The 12,247-nt window shown below is 40.4% G+C and overlaps 1 protein-coding gene across 2 annotated transcripts in view; it reads right to left on the minus strand.

The window, feature by feature from the left end:
* Positions 1-645: 645 nt before the first annotated feature.
* Positions 646-12,247, minus strand: part of znf385d (zinc finger protein 385D) — a 79,547-nt gene continuing 67,945 nt past the window's right edge. For both annotated transcript variants that reach the window (XM_044359855.1, XM_044359856.1), the window contains 3 exons: positions 11,306-11,487; positions 6,162-6,263; positions 646-1,805 (listed from right to left, as the gene is read on the minus strand). In XM_044359855.1, coding sequence (XP_044215790.1) covers positions 1,551-1,805; positions 6,162-6,263; positions 11,306-11,487 — 539 coding nt within the window. In that variant the 3' untranslated portion in view covers positions 646-1,550. The remainder of the gene's footprint in view (positions 1,806-6,161; positions 6,264-11,305; positions 11,488-12,247) is intronic.

Genomic DNA, 12,247 nt, shown 5'->3' on the forward strand with positions numbered 1-12,247 from the left:
CCTTGAGTTTCAAGGATTATGAGATACTAAAACACTGCACAGTGGTTTATAATATTGAGACAGGATTTTACAATTTTGAAACGTTATCACAGTGACAATCATTTTATCCTCAATGTGGACAATCATGAGGTCAACAGTAGAACTATACTGTTCACATCACAAAGTAATCTACCAGGAATATGAGCTTACACATAATTGATTAGCCGATGCCAACGGTTCAGCTTTTTTGTAGGACAACCTCGCATTTTTTGCCGAAGTCCTCTGTATCTGGATCTTCCAAAGCAGCGGCCTTGAAATGAATAAACGCAGCACTGATGTCGGTCTGAATAGAGGCTTATTCCAATAGGCTGTCTGTCTTTTAGTGATGCAAGCAAGTCTAGACATGTCACGTTATCGGGTGCAAAGGCAAAAACAGTCTCAACACCACATAGCTATACCTTCCCTTGGTTGAGCAAGCATAACTCCAAATGAGATAACTATTGCTTGACTGAACTGAATTTCATTTCTGATAAATTCATCTTGTGACTTGCCGGAGCTTCATCTACTCTCAAATCCTGCTTTGTTTCGCCTTCAAGAAACATACCGCACTTTCTGTAGTTGCAACATGAGTGACAGCACTCACTGAGCTTCACAGGATCACCAACATTAACAAAGTAGGACTCTTTTTATTTGAAATTATTCACCTTTTACACACTGACAGGTAATATACACAAGCCTTTGTGGTCCCTCTGGCCCGAAACATGGTCAGTGACAATGTGTGCTGGATATCAACTAGGATGGCTTATGGTGGATGGAAAGCTCACACGTACACACAAACACACACACACACACACACACACATACACACATCCAAATACACACACTCGTACACACATGAACAAGCAAACGCACACATGCAGAACTCTCACACACATACAGATATGCAAGGACGAATACAAAAACACACATTACGACACGTACTCTAACCATCTAACACAGTCTAGCCATCTAATGTAGACATCAACAGAGGAGGGGCTTAAAGTGCATACAGGAACAGAGGAGGGCCTTGCTCACTCTTATGATCAGTAACAGCCTTTTAAATTATGAGCAACAGTAATCCTCCACTAAAGCAATGATCTTACTGCCACGCTGTATCTTTACAAAAAGCATATCCCTACCGTATTTTTAGCTCAAACTGTGCCTTGCATGATGAAATAATGACACTGCATAGTTCACAGGGTTTGTGTTATACATTATTGCGGTACGATGCAGGTCCATGGTCCGGGTTATGAGATATGAGCTGCAACACAGCACGGAAAGCATGTATAGCCCAGGTTTTAAGTGGAATTAGAGAAATAAATCCATCATGAGGGATGCTTCTCTGCAGTCCGATTTAGCTTTAAATGTAGGATAATCCATACAAGGAGAGGTGAGAAGTGGTGACGGACGGTCTGATCGCGGCATGAAAATGTTCAGTATCCCGGATGCATAGAAGGAGTACAGATGCTGACACAACTCCTTGGCCTGGTCTGGGTGAAGCACATGGATTGGTCTTTGATGGATCAAACAGGTCAATAAGGGGCAAATAGGACTTGTGGATGGGAGGTCCTGACAGGCCCAGGGGCCGGGCGGAGCAGTGCAGCGGGGAGGGTCTGTGTCTGGAAGAGGGCAGGGGTCGGGGTGTGGTTAGTGGCGGGGTTCGTGCGGTGCGTGAAAGTGTTACCGATGGCGGCGGCGGCAGCTGCTGCCACAGCTGCCAGATGAGCAGGTATGATCTGGGCGGTCAGAGGCTGGCACTGCCGCTCTTTACCCAGGGTCAACTTTATCTGGTAGAGAAAGACAGAATAACATCAGTACAGTCTGTGCATGCACAGGGTGGAAAAATGTGAATATTTAATGGCAAAGTTTGGTAAATCTATTGTAAACTTTGCTACAAAGCACAGTCATATTTTTAGTAGGGCTTGAGTTTTCATTACAGATACCAAAGCAGTAGTTTTGTCAATAACTCTGAGAAATATAAACATGTTTTTCTACAAAGCTCTTTTTTAATTTAACAAAAAAATCAAATGTTAAATGGAAAGATGAGCGGCCATACGAGTACCTCGGCTAAATAAAGTAGCCTGATACAGAATTCTGGTTTAAATCAGTAACCTTTTGATCAAACAAGTAAACAAGATATCAAATCTGATCAGAAACTCAAGGTCAGTTTTTGATATTTGGTGATATTTGGACACATTCCAGTATTCGGTACCACAAATAGTCTGGTTCGATACCTGGCACAAAGTTTTTCAACAATTTTGATAATTGGTTAATCATTTCAGTCATTTTTCAAGGAACAGTACAAAATAATTTGCTGTTTCAGCATCTAAAATGTGAGGGTTTGCTGCTTTTCTCTCTTGTATATTATTTTAAATTTCAATCTTTGGGGTTTGGACTGTTGGTTGTTGTTGTTGGAAATTTGAGGACACATTGGGCACTAGGATGGCCATTTTTTAAAAATTTCCTCTAACATTTCATAGCCTTAACAAAGCATTGATTATTCAAAAAAAATAGGATTTGCGCAGTCTCATCATATCCTTGTTGTTTAGTTTCCAGATGTGACTGTGCTTGTTATAGTTAATTGGTTTTACTTTTGTAACCCGGGCTCAGTGGAGGCAACACAGTGAAGTCATAAACAGGGTTTAACTTGTAAAAGTATTTATTTTTATTATTTCAGTTTTATTATTTCAAGAAAAAGAAAATAAATCATGGCTGAGGACGTCACTTCTGTAGAGACATCTGCAGGCACATAGACTCGGGGCCAGAGAGCTTTACAGGTGCCAGAAATCAGCTGCTAATTGCTGAAATTGTTCCAGATGATTTGCAACACAGCACCGCCAACAAACAAAGGAAACAGCAATAGATATGTCAACCCGTCACATATTAAATCTTTTTTTCAGCTGTTTGACTGCTGTACCTGCAATTTAGACATCAGGCATTTGGTCAGTTTAATTTCCTTGGAGCTCTTTTATTGTCTCAAAACCTAGACTCACATATCAAATTGCTGACCTCTTTTATAGCTTCATATGCTGCTATTCCACCTAAATAATGATTATAATTTTGTTGCAGTGTGTTTGCAGTGGTGATTTAGTTATTTCAAAGTCAGTATTTTTTCTGCACAACGAAAAGGAATAATTGCTGAGAACTGATGAGTTATATTTTATGTTATGTTATATATTTCCTATGAAAGAAAAGAAGAAGGAAGGAGAAAAAACAAAGAAAGAAATGACAAATGAACAGAAAACAGCCTAATAGGGTGAAAAGGTCACCAAAGTTATCTGGCCTAATCTTCTGTATCAGTAATGGAAAAGACTCGGTCTCACAGCACCAGGATGGCAGCAGTTGTCATGGGTTATCAATCACTGACTCAGTCATCGTAACCCTTTGGGAAGCATTCTTTACTCTCTGCTCATCAAAGTAGCTCCTCTCCGTTAACCCAGTCAATGATGGGTTTCAGAAAAAGTCATTTCCCCCACACTGGTAACCCCCGAGCTTCGTCTCGGCAAACAGTGGGTGTGATGAATGTCATTTTCGGAGGGATTCTGTGAGATGGAAAGTCAGACTCTCCTTTATCTTTCCCACATTTAATCTACATGGCTCCTCTGTGTATTCTAACAGACCTGTGTCACGTGGCACTCAAAAAAAACCCAACTTTTAGCATTTGTTTTAATTTTCCTGGAGTGCAAAAAGGGCACATAGAGCAGAGAGTACCAGAAAGTTATTTCAGTACGCTTCTCTTATACCGTGGTTTGTCAACATGCCTGACACTAATCTGAGCTGCCCTCATGCAGAAGACCACAAGTACTTCAAATAAGTTAAAACCGACATTTACAATTACCTCTAAATAGTATTCGACCCAAGACTGCATTCTTCCTCCAGTGCTGGCTTAGACTCTTCTTGATACGTGCCATTTTTATCAATAAAATATCAAGTTTTCAAATTTAATCATGTTGCTCCCTGCCATGGATTTTTAATAAAATCCAGTTAACAGGTGATCCAGTTATGAAAGTTGACATTTTATTGATTTAGGTGCTGTTGAATGGATTGAACGTGCCTTATCAAAGACCCTATTACACTTTAGAAGAGGTGTATAGGATTTCTCGCTGATAACCAAAGGAACTTTGAAGTGTATGCAGTTCTCTCCAATGTAAACAGAGCAAGAGAGAACGTTGCATATCGGGGTTGGGCACAGACATACGCTTTTTATTTGACCTGCAAACTGCAGACACAGGAAGTGGCTGAAATAAGAGAATGACAATGAACAGATGTCTGTGAAGATTCTCAGTCATCCAGATCATAGTTATTCAAGTAGGGTTGAATCAAGGGCGACTGGGCTTGGTTGTAGATACTTGAAGATGTTTCGCCTCTCATCCAAGAGGCGTCTTCAGTTCTGACTGACTGCTGAGGAGTCCCAGGTATTTAGGGTCATTACATAGACTGTAATATAAAGATGGATGTCATGACAGTTCTCCAAAAGTGAAGCCAAAACATCTCGATCGCCCCCTGGTGGCTGGCTGCAGTATAGGTTGTAAGTCCCAACCCCTCCAATGTTAGTGGATGGGACATGAGTCAACTATTAAATCAAAGTACACATCAAATAAATTTTTCCCAAAGATGGTTTCTGTCATTTTAGGTAATTCTTATCACACTGACGTCTGATAAGTTAGTTTTTAATTAGTTATTTGATTATATAAAAAGAGGGTCTGACATCATGATTGACAGCTGTGACGGACGCTCTCAAACCTCCGTCAGACTCTACTGTGCAGACCCCAAATGACGTCACACAAGCAAAATGGTAGCTCCCGAAAAAGAGATATTTTTGCTTCACTTTTGCATAACGGTAGGAGGTGGAGACGTGTCGTCCATATTTATATGCAGTCTATGGGTCATTATCAAGGTCATTGATACCACTTGGTTCATTAGTGCTCCTGGCTTTTATAATGACAGTCGTTAGAGTCGTTGGAGTCCCCTGAGGCCAAATGTGAATGGTTGTTACGTCTCCTGGGAGGGGATGAAGGCACTGTATTGTAGTTGGGGGGATAAGTGGTGTAGTAGACCCCCTCCTCTGTTGTACTTGATCGCCTCCTTCACTCGTCTTTCAAACCATCAGTCCTCCCTATCAAAACTGCTGAGTCTTGACCTGAGGAGTTGGTTCTCCTGTGTCAGCTATGCGTTTGTTTAATGGTTGTTTAGTTTCCCCAATATTTTGCACTTAAAGCTGTTGGATACATTAACTGGACCTTTGTGAAAACAGCCTCAAGATCCAGGAAAAACACCAATACTGCGGGTGGTGAGGAAAAGAAGAATAAATTCAACAACATCATCATTCCTTACGTGTCTGGAGTGTCTGAGAAACTCATGAGGGTTTTCAACAAACACCTTATCCCAGTGTTTTTCAAACTCAACAACACACTAAGACAGATGCTGGTCAACCCGAAAGACAGCATACCCAAACACAAGAAAAGCAATCTAGTGTATGCAGTCCATTTCAGTGAGGAATGCACTGACTTGTATATCAGGGAAACTAAATAATCATTAAACAAACGCATGGCTCAACACAGGGGGGCCGAATCGCCAGCAGTTTACCTTCACTTGAAAGATAAGTGACACTCTATCAAGGACAAGAAAGCATATATTTTGGATAGGTAGGACAGATGGTTTGAAGGAGGCTATCTACGTGAAAGTAGAGAAACCATCCCTCAACAGAGGAGGAAGTCTGCGACACCACTTATCCCCCGCCTACAATGCTATCCTTTCATCCCTTCCCAGTAGACTTAACAACCATTCACATTTGGCCTCATGTGACAACTCCAACGACTCTCGTTTACACTCGGCCTCAGGTGACTCCAACAACTCTTAACGACTGTCTTTACACCAGCCAGGAGCACTAACGAGCCAAGTGGTATCAAAACTGAAGAAGCCCCTTTGATGAGAGGCGAAACATCTTCAAGTATGTACAACCGAGTCCAGCTGCCCTTGATTCAACCCTCCTTTGAATATGACAGAGAACAGTTTCAGATTTCAAACAAAAAATAGTCTCTCATGGCTTGATATGTCTGTCTCCCAAGAAGCGGCTGTACTTGTTGTGTCGACACTAGGACTTTTGTTGCTGATAAGCTTGACTGAGGCGTGCAGTGACTCACCGGCTGCTTGGTCTGGCCTTTCTGTGGTTTGCTGTAGGGGCTGTATTTAGGTTTGGCTGGTTTACCTGCTGCACGGTCTTTATGACGCCGGCTGCTGATGTGCTGAAAAGGAGACAGAAAACAAGCTTCAAATAAGACAGAGAAGTTTCAGAAAGTCACTCTGCTGTAGTTAAAATGCACTTTTTGCAGATTCAAATTACAATAAAGGAATTCATACACAGGATAGAAAAACATCTTTGTGTCTATCTGAGATTTTATATATTGTGCATGGCTTAAATCAACACATAATTTCCACTAATAGAGAGCCAAAGTGAAACCAGAGCTTCCAGTCTGTGAAGTGCTGCAAGAAATCCTCTTTCAAAATCACATTGATATTTGTAACACAAACTAACCACAAAATTTAGCCTTGGAAAATAACCTTACTCAACAACGTCATGTGGTTCACTCCATGTGTCCAGATAAGAATGGTGCATTTTCAAGAAGAACAATCTAATATTGTTTACAACAACCTTTAACAGACACCATTTCCTCTAAGTTCTAGACCAGCATGGGTTGATTAATGCTGCATTCATGCCATGTCATTCAACTCGTAATTATGAGTCAACCTCCAACCTGTAACTCAGAGTCGGGGAATTTCTGACTACAATACAACACAATACAACATCTCCCACTAGGCAGAAGTGTCAACAAAATAGGTGTCAAAATGGCAACAAAACCACCATCGTCAACAGTTCAAAGTAATTAAGGTAATCAAGGTCATTAGAAGAGAGAGTTGATGGATATTATGGATATGGAAGAAGTTACTATGACAAAAGTACCCTTGCTGCCACACTGGTAAATTTCATTGGGATCATTGGTACAAATGAATCATCATCTAACTTTGTTAAAATCACAAAGGTTTCATTACTATAGTAAGTGTTAAAGTAAATGCTCATTATCTTAATATGAGTAGTAAACCTCAGGGAGCATGATTAGTTTTTTCAATAAGGCTGAATAGAAAGAGAGAGTCACAGACAGCGGTGGAGCAGTGGCAGGTGTCATCACAACTTTGGCTCTCTATATTAAAGACACTTTATACCGTAAATCATTCGTTCAGAGGTTAGCTTCACTGTGTCTACCAAGGTGGTCAATGTGGGCACACAGCAGGTAAGTCAAGTCAGAAAATTGAAGGAAAGCTGCCTGCAGACCAAAATCAGGGCAGTGCGTTCACGTAGCGGGGATGCCACCGCACATGACTCAGCAAAAAAAGCAGTAGTTGTCCGGCAAAAAGCTGAACCAGGCTCCACTTTTGCTGCAACACAACCTGATGTCAGCCAGCAAGGCGCTGCGTTGGCCAATCACATACGTGCAAACGCACATTCCTGGTGGATTACCTTGTAACATGACAGCTGTATTTCACTGTTTACCTTGCAAGTGTTACGACGAAAGATAAAACTGTTGCTGCCGTAATAACTTTCCAGAGTTGTAAAATCCTGTGTGAGTATTACAAACGGCTGTTCAGTGTTTTGACTTCTGACAAGTCTCTAAAGGCCTTAAATCCGTAGCTCCAACTCAACTTCATTGTCTCACTGGTACTTCAAACAACACACCACTCCACTGAAGCACCTTGTACTGTTTTAACGTATGGCAGTTTTCAGTCTAGAGCCCCCTAGAGACTGCAGTGCTTATTACATCATAAAATAAGACAGTACTGGATGATATAATAATTTCACAATTTAGCAATTCTTAGACCTTTAAAAGTAACTCAAGAATGTCATGTGGATGGCTCTACAGAAAAGGCCTCGGGGTAATTACAATAAAAAAAGGGTTTATCCTGTAGGGGCAAGAATGTGCTCTAAAATCTTTTGGTAATCTGTTCAACAATAAGATAAATCCTTTAGGGATCATGAATATCCACAGCAGACTTTTAGGATAGCTTGTCAGACCACAATGCATATGTCAAGTGGAAGGTTTGAGCAGATGGTGGTGCTAGAGGAGGTCACCAAAAAAAATGTCTTCTGAGTCATACAAAACTATGAATACCCAAACTAAGTTTCAAGGCAATCTGGATGAGATACTGCATCTTTTCTCTGGACAACCAGTGAAAACTGTCATTGTTTCTTTTTTTTATTACAGATTGTCTGTGATGCTTTATAGATGCCAGTTAACTCAGCCTCAAGCTAGAAGCCATTTCAGGGTAGATAGCTTATCATGTGTTGAGGTGGGCACCTGAACAACTGAGATGGCAGGGGCCGGACTAAAAATACATCTCCTGTCTCAAGGTTAAAAGTATTAGACCTTTAAAGGTTTTATTGTGACTGGAGCCATCCAGGGTGAAAATGACTGCAGTTACGGCACTGCAAGGTACTGTACAGAAAGCCTTTACCACATGACACATTATGTTCCCATGTTAAATACAGTACATGTTGAGCGTGGACAATTATTCTCTGATGTTGAAAGTCCAGAAACAATCAGCTGATCTGAATAAACAAGTAAAATACAATAATCTGGAATGACACATATAGAAATACCTTTTTACCTCAAGCCAATAAATAATTCAGTGTGGGCACATGTTGACAACAAAAGGCAGATTTCTGGCTGCGTCTAAATTTCACAAGTCCTTGCAGTGGATTTAACAGTCACACATTTCCTCTGGTTTCTTGCAGTAACTGGATTTTGTCATGCTGGATTCTTTTCACAGAGAATCGCCACTGTTCAGAAGTACTCAGTATAAGTCCCAGCATGAAAAATTCATACAAAGCCTGTCTATTTTCTGTGAGAAATCTCAAGGTTAGCTCAGACAAAACAGAGTGGTTTTAAAGTATTGTAGATGAAATTCTCCCCATGACAGAATGATCAGCAGCTACAAGAAAATAAGATTTGTGGAATGCCCCAAAGCGACAACCAAGATACACATTCCAAGGCAAGTTTTTAGCCAAGTAACACTAAAAAAAAAAAAAATACCACAAAGAGATCAGATCATTGTCAGCTGTGTAGTTACCTAATTTCTTCAACATCTTGTAAACTAGAAACCAGTTTCCTGACTTGGGCTAAGCCATTAAGAGAAACGCTGTGAGCTGTTAGAAACCTAATTTCTTGGCCAAGTACTGTATATGCTTGATCAGATTTCTTATGAGTTTTTGCAACATGTGTGCATAACAAAGACTTCAGACAGGGAGAGTTTTGCTGTGACAGCACCGTGGCGGGATGAAAAAGAAAGACTGTTACTATAAAAAATTATAAATAATATAATGAATCATCATAATTAAATAAATTAAAAAAAGTTTCTCACACATGAACAGCAGACTTCAAAAGTTTTGTTTGGGTAGCAGTGCTTCCTGGAGTCAAAAAACTGTTTAAAAAAAACCCAATTAAAATGCCTTTATTGTTATGACATGGTTATATTAGACTTTAAAAACAAGACTCTGACGCGTTTCAGAATCAAACCTTCGTCAGGGACCTGACAAAGGCTTAAGGTTTGATGCCGTCCACTGCTTGGTAGCCAAAATGCTAATATATTGTTATGGTTTAAGCTAACATTAGCGACTCTGTTCTGCTATACCAACCCCAGCAATGTTACCTAAGATAGTGATACATCTGTGAAGCACCTTGGTTTAGTCCTCAAAGCCTTTTCTCTTGTAAAAGGGAAACATATTGTTACTAAATACAAACAATAAAACATAAATTAAACTTCTGTGTTGCTTGTCCAAGGACGCTTTACTATAGTAAGTAACACAAACAGGGTTATAAAGAATAACATTTTAATAACATTTTTATTTGTAATGTTGTTATAACGCGTGTAGTGCCACCAATCCATATAAAGGGCAGATGATGTTTGGCACTGGAAAGTTTTAAAAAGAGTAAAATGAAAAAAGGTGATATTTTATTAGCAAAAATATTAATGAAACAGAGGGAAAAATTAACCCCAGGAAATTCAACCAAAATAACTTGAAGCAAAGCAAAAGACAAAAAAATAAAATCTGCAGCCTCTCAGCAAGCTGCCGCCTACTCTCTGCCCTACTGACCACCGAATGGCATTTTACCTTCTCAGCCTCACCGAGCTGGAACGTACCATCCACTCAGGTTACCACAGGGTGAGCCACACTGGTACAAAGCTTTTAAAACATACAGAGCTTTGATGTAGAATTGCACAGCAAAATTATACCACCAAATTATACAGAACGTCATTTACTACAGCACAGTTTTATCCTCCCAACCTCAACTTGACAGAGCGGCTTAGTGCAGCTAATGATATACACCTGCTGTCACTATGCCTACCATCACAAGAACTCACTACTCAACTGAAAACTGTATTACATTATTTAACATAACACGACTGATAAATTAATAGATGCAGAGTGAGGGAGGGTCTCTGGCACAACTTCACCTACTTCCAAGATGCACAGAGAAGATGAGAACTCCAGCAACACCGACGTGTTTCGGCTTGTGCGTCGGTCAACTAATAAAGTTGTTCCTCATACTACAAGTGTTGCTGGAGTTCTTATCTTTCTTGATAAATTAATAGAAACATTGGACTGAAACCAGGACCTAGTGAAAAGGGAGAAGAGCAACCTTTTCACAACTGATTCTACCGTCTTCTACATTAAGTTTCAGTCTTTTAGCACACCACAGTATCATGTAGGCTATGTAGCCATCATGTGGATATTTAAGACCCTTTAACAAGGTGCTCGATTTAAAACGAGTCAGCTGGGAACATTTAAAAGTCAGCAGTTGAGTTTTCAGCCAATTCACAGAGTTAGTGACTAACTACAGGTTAAATCTGCTAGGAACAGTCGTCATTTCCAACAAAACTGAGTCACTTAGAAACGAGAGGCCTGTGAAATTTAAGATCCATTGTTTAAAAAATGACTAAGATTCTTGAGCGGTAAATCTGCCACCGTTATTAGTGTAAAATGCGTATGCTGGAGGGAATCCAGTACAATCTCATTACATTCAGTAGTGTTTTTTTGGCTTGTTGAAAGTATGATTACATGCTGGTCCAATGTATGTTTTTCTTTTAGTCACTTACTCCTCTCACCGTCTTTTTAGGGTTAGTTTAACATTCTTTTTGGGCGTAAAATGTAGGGACATTTTGACATGAAATCCATTTTCCTCAGTGTGTTTGAGTGTTTCAGAGTCTCTCAGTCTCTGCTGATCCTTCTCACCTGCTTTAGCTGAGTCTCTGAGTTGACATGCACATCACACGTCTCACAGTAAAACGTTTTGTTCTGCAGGCCCGTTGACGATTTGGTGGATGTAGCCAGTTTGCTTTTGACTCCGGGTCGGGGGAAAGACTTGATGGAGCCCACGCCGCTCCTGGCCTCGAGCATCGTCTTGTGCTTCGTACCTGAAAGTTCAAACAGAAGGCAGCCTGGTCAGTAAATTAATTTAACCTACAGATTCTGCCTAAAGGGAGGACAAGATCAAAGGTACACACTGTCTTTTATCCGTTTCCTGACCTGGGAAATATGAGGGTCAGTGTGAAAGGGTCGACTTGTAAATTATCCTGGTAAAATGACCCAGTTCACATCCAAAAGGTCAGCTGTCCAGGTTCACACACAGTCCAGGTTCATACAGTGACACTGTTCGGAGTAAAGTAGCCATCATCCTGATAAATCCTGAGCTCCATCAGACCTGCCTAAAATAATTTATTTCAGCTAAAAGTTCTGTTTCCTCTGGAGTTTTTCTTCTGTCCTGTCAACTTTATAACTACAGTTTTTATTTTGCTGCTTAAACGTCCCACGATATTTTCTGCAGTGACATTACTGTGCGTATGGAAACGTTTACAATTACTGAAAGCAGCGTCTGTAATCTTTAAAGTAAATCATTAAAGAAAACACTCTACAACACAGAAATCACGTTGAAAGCTTGCGCTGCTCAACATAATTTAAAAAGCATTACAGCCTACAGGGACCGGTAGAGGTGGAATGTCATGTCCACAGTGAGCAGCTGCGTTGCGTTTCGGCCCTGTCGGGTACGCCCAGTTCTTTTCCCCACTTTACTAAATCTAGGCACAGCGTCTATTTTTACTGGACCGGCTTGCACAGGACAGAAAAAAATAAATTACTGCAACAAAACAAATGGGCCTATAGGTTGCCAGCCACCTG

This window comes from Thunnus albacares, chromosome 8, assembly GCF_914725855.1.
Source record: "Thunnus albacares chromosome 8, fThuAlb1.1, whole genome shotgun sequence".
NCBI classification, from domain to species: Eukaryota; Metazoa; Chordata; class Actinopteri; order Scombriformes; family Scombridae; genus Thunnus; species Thunnus albacares.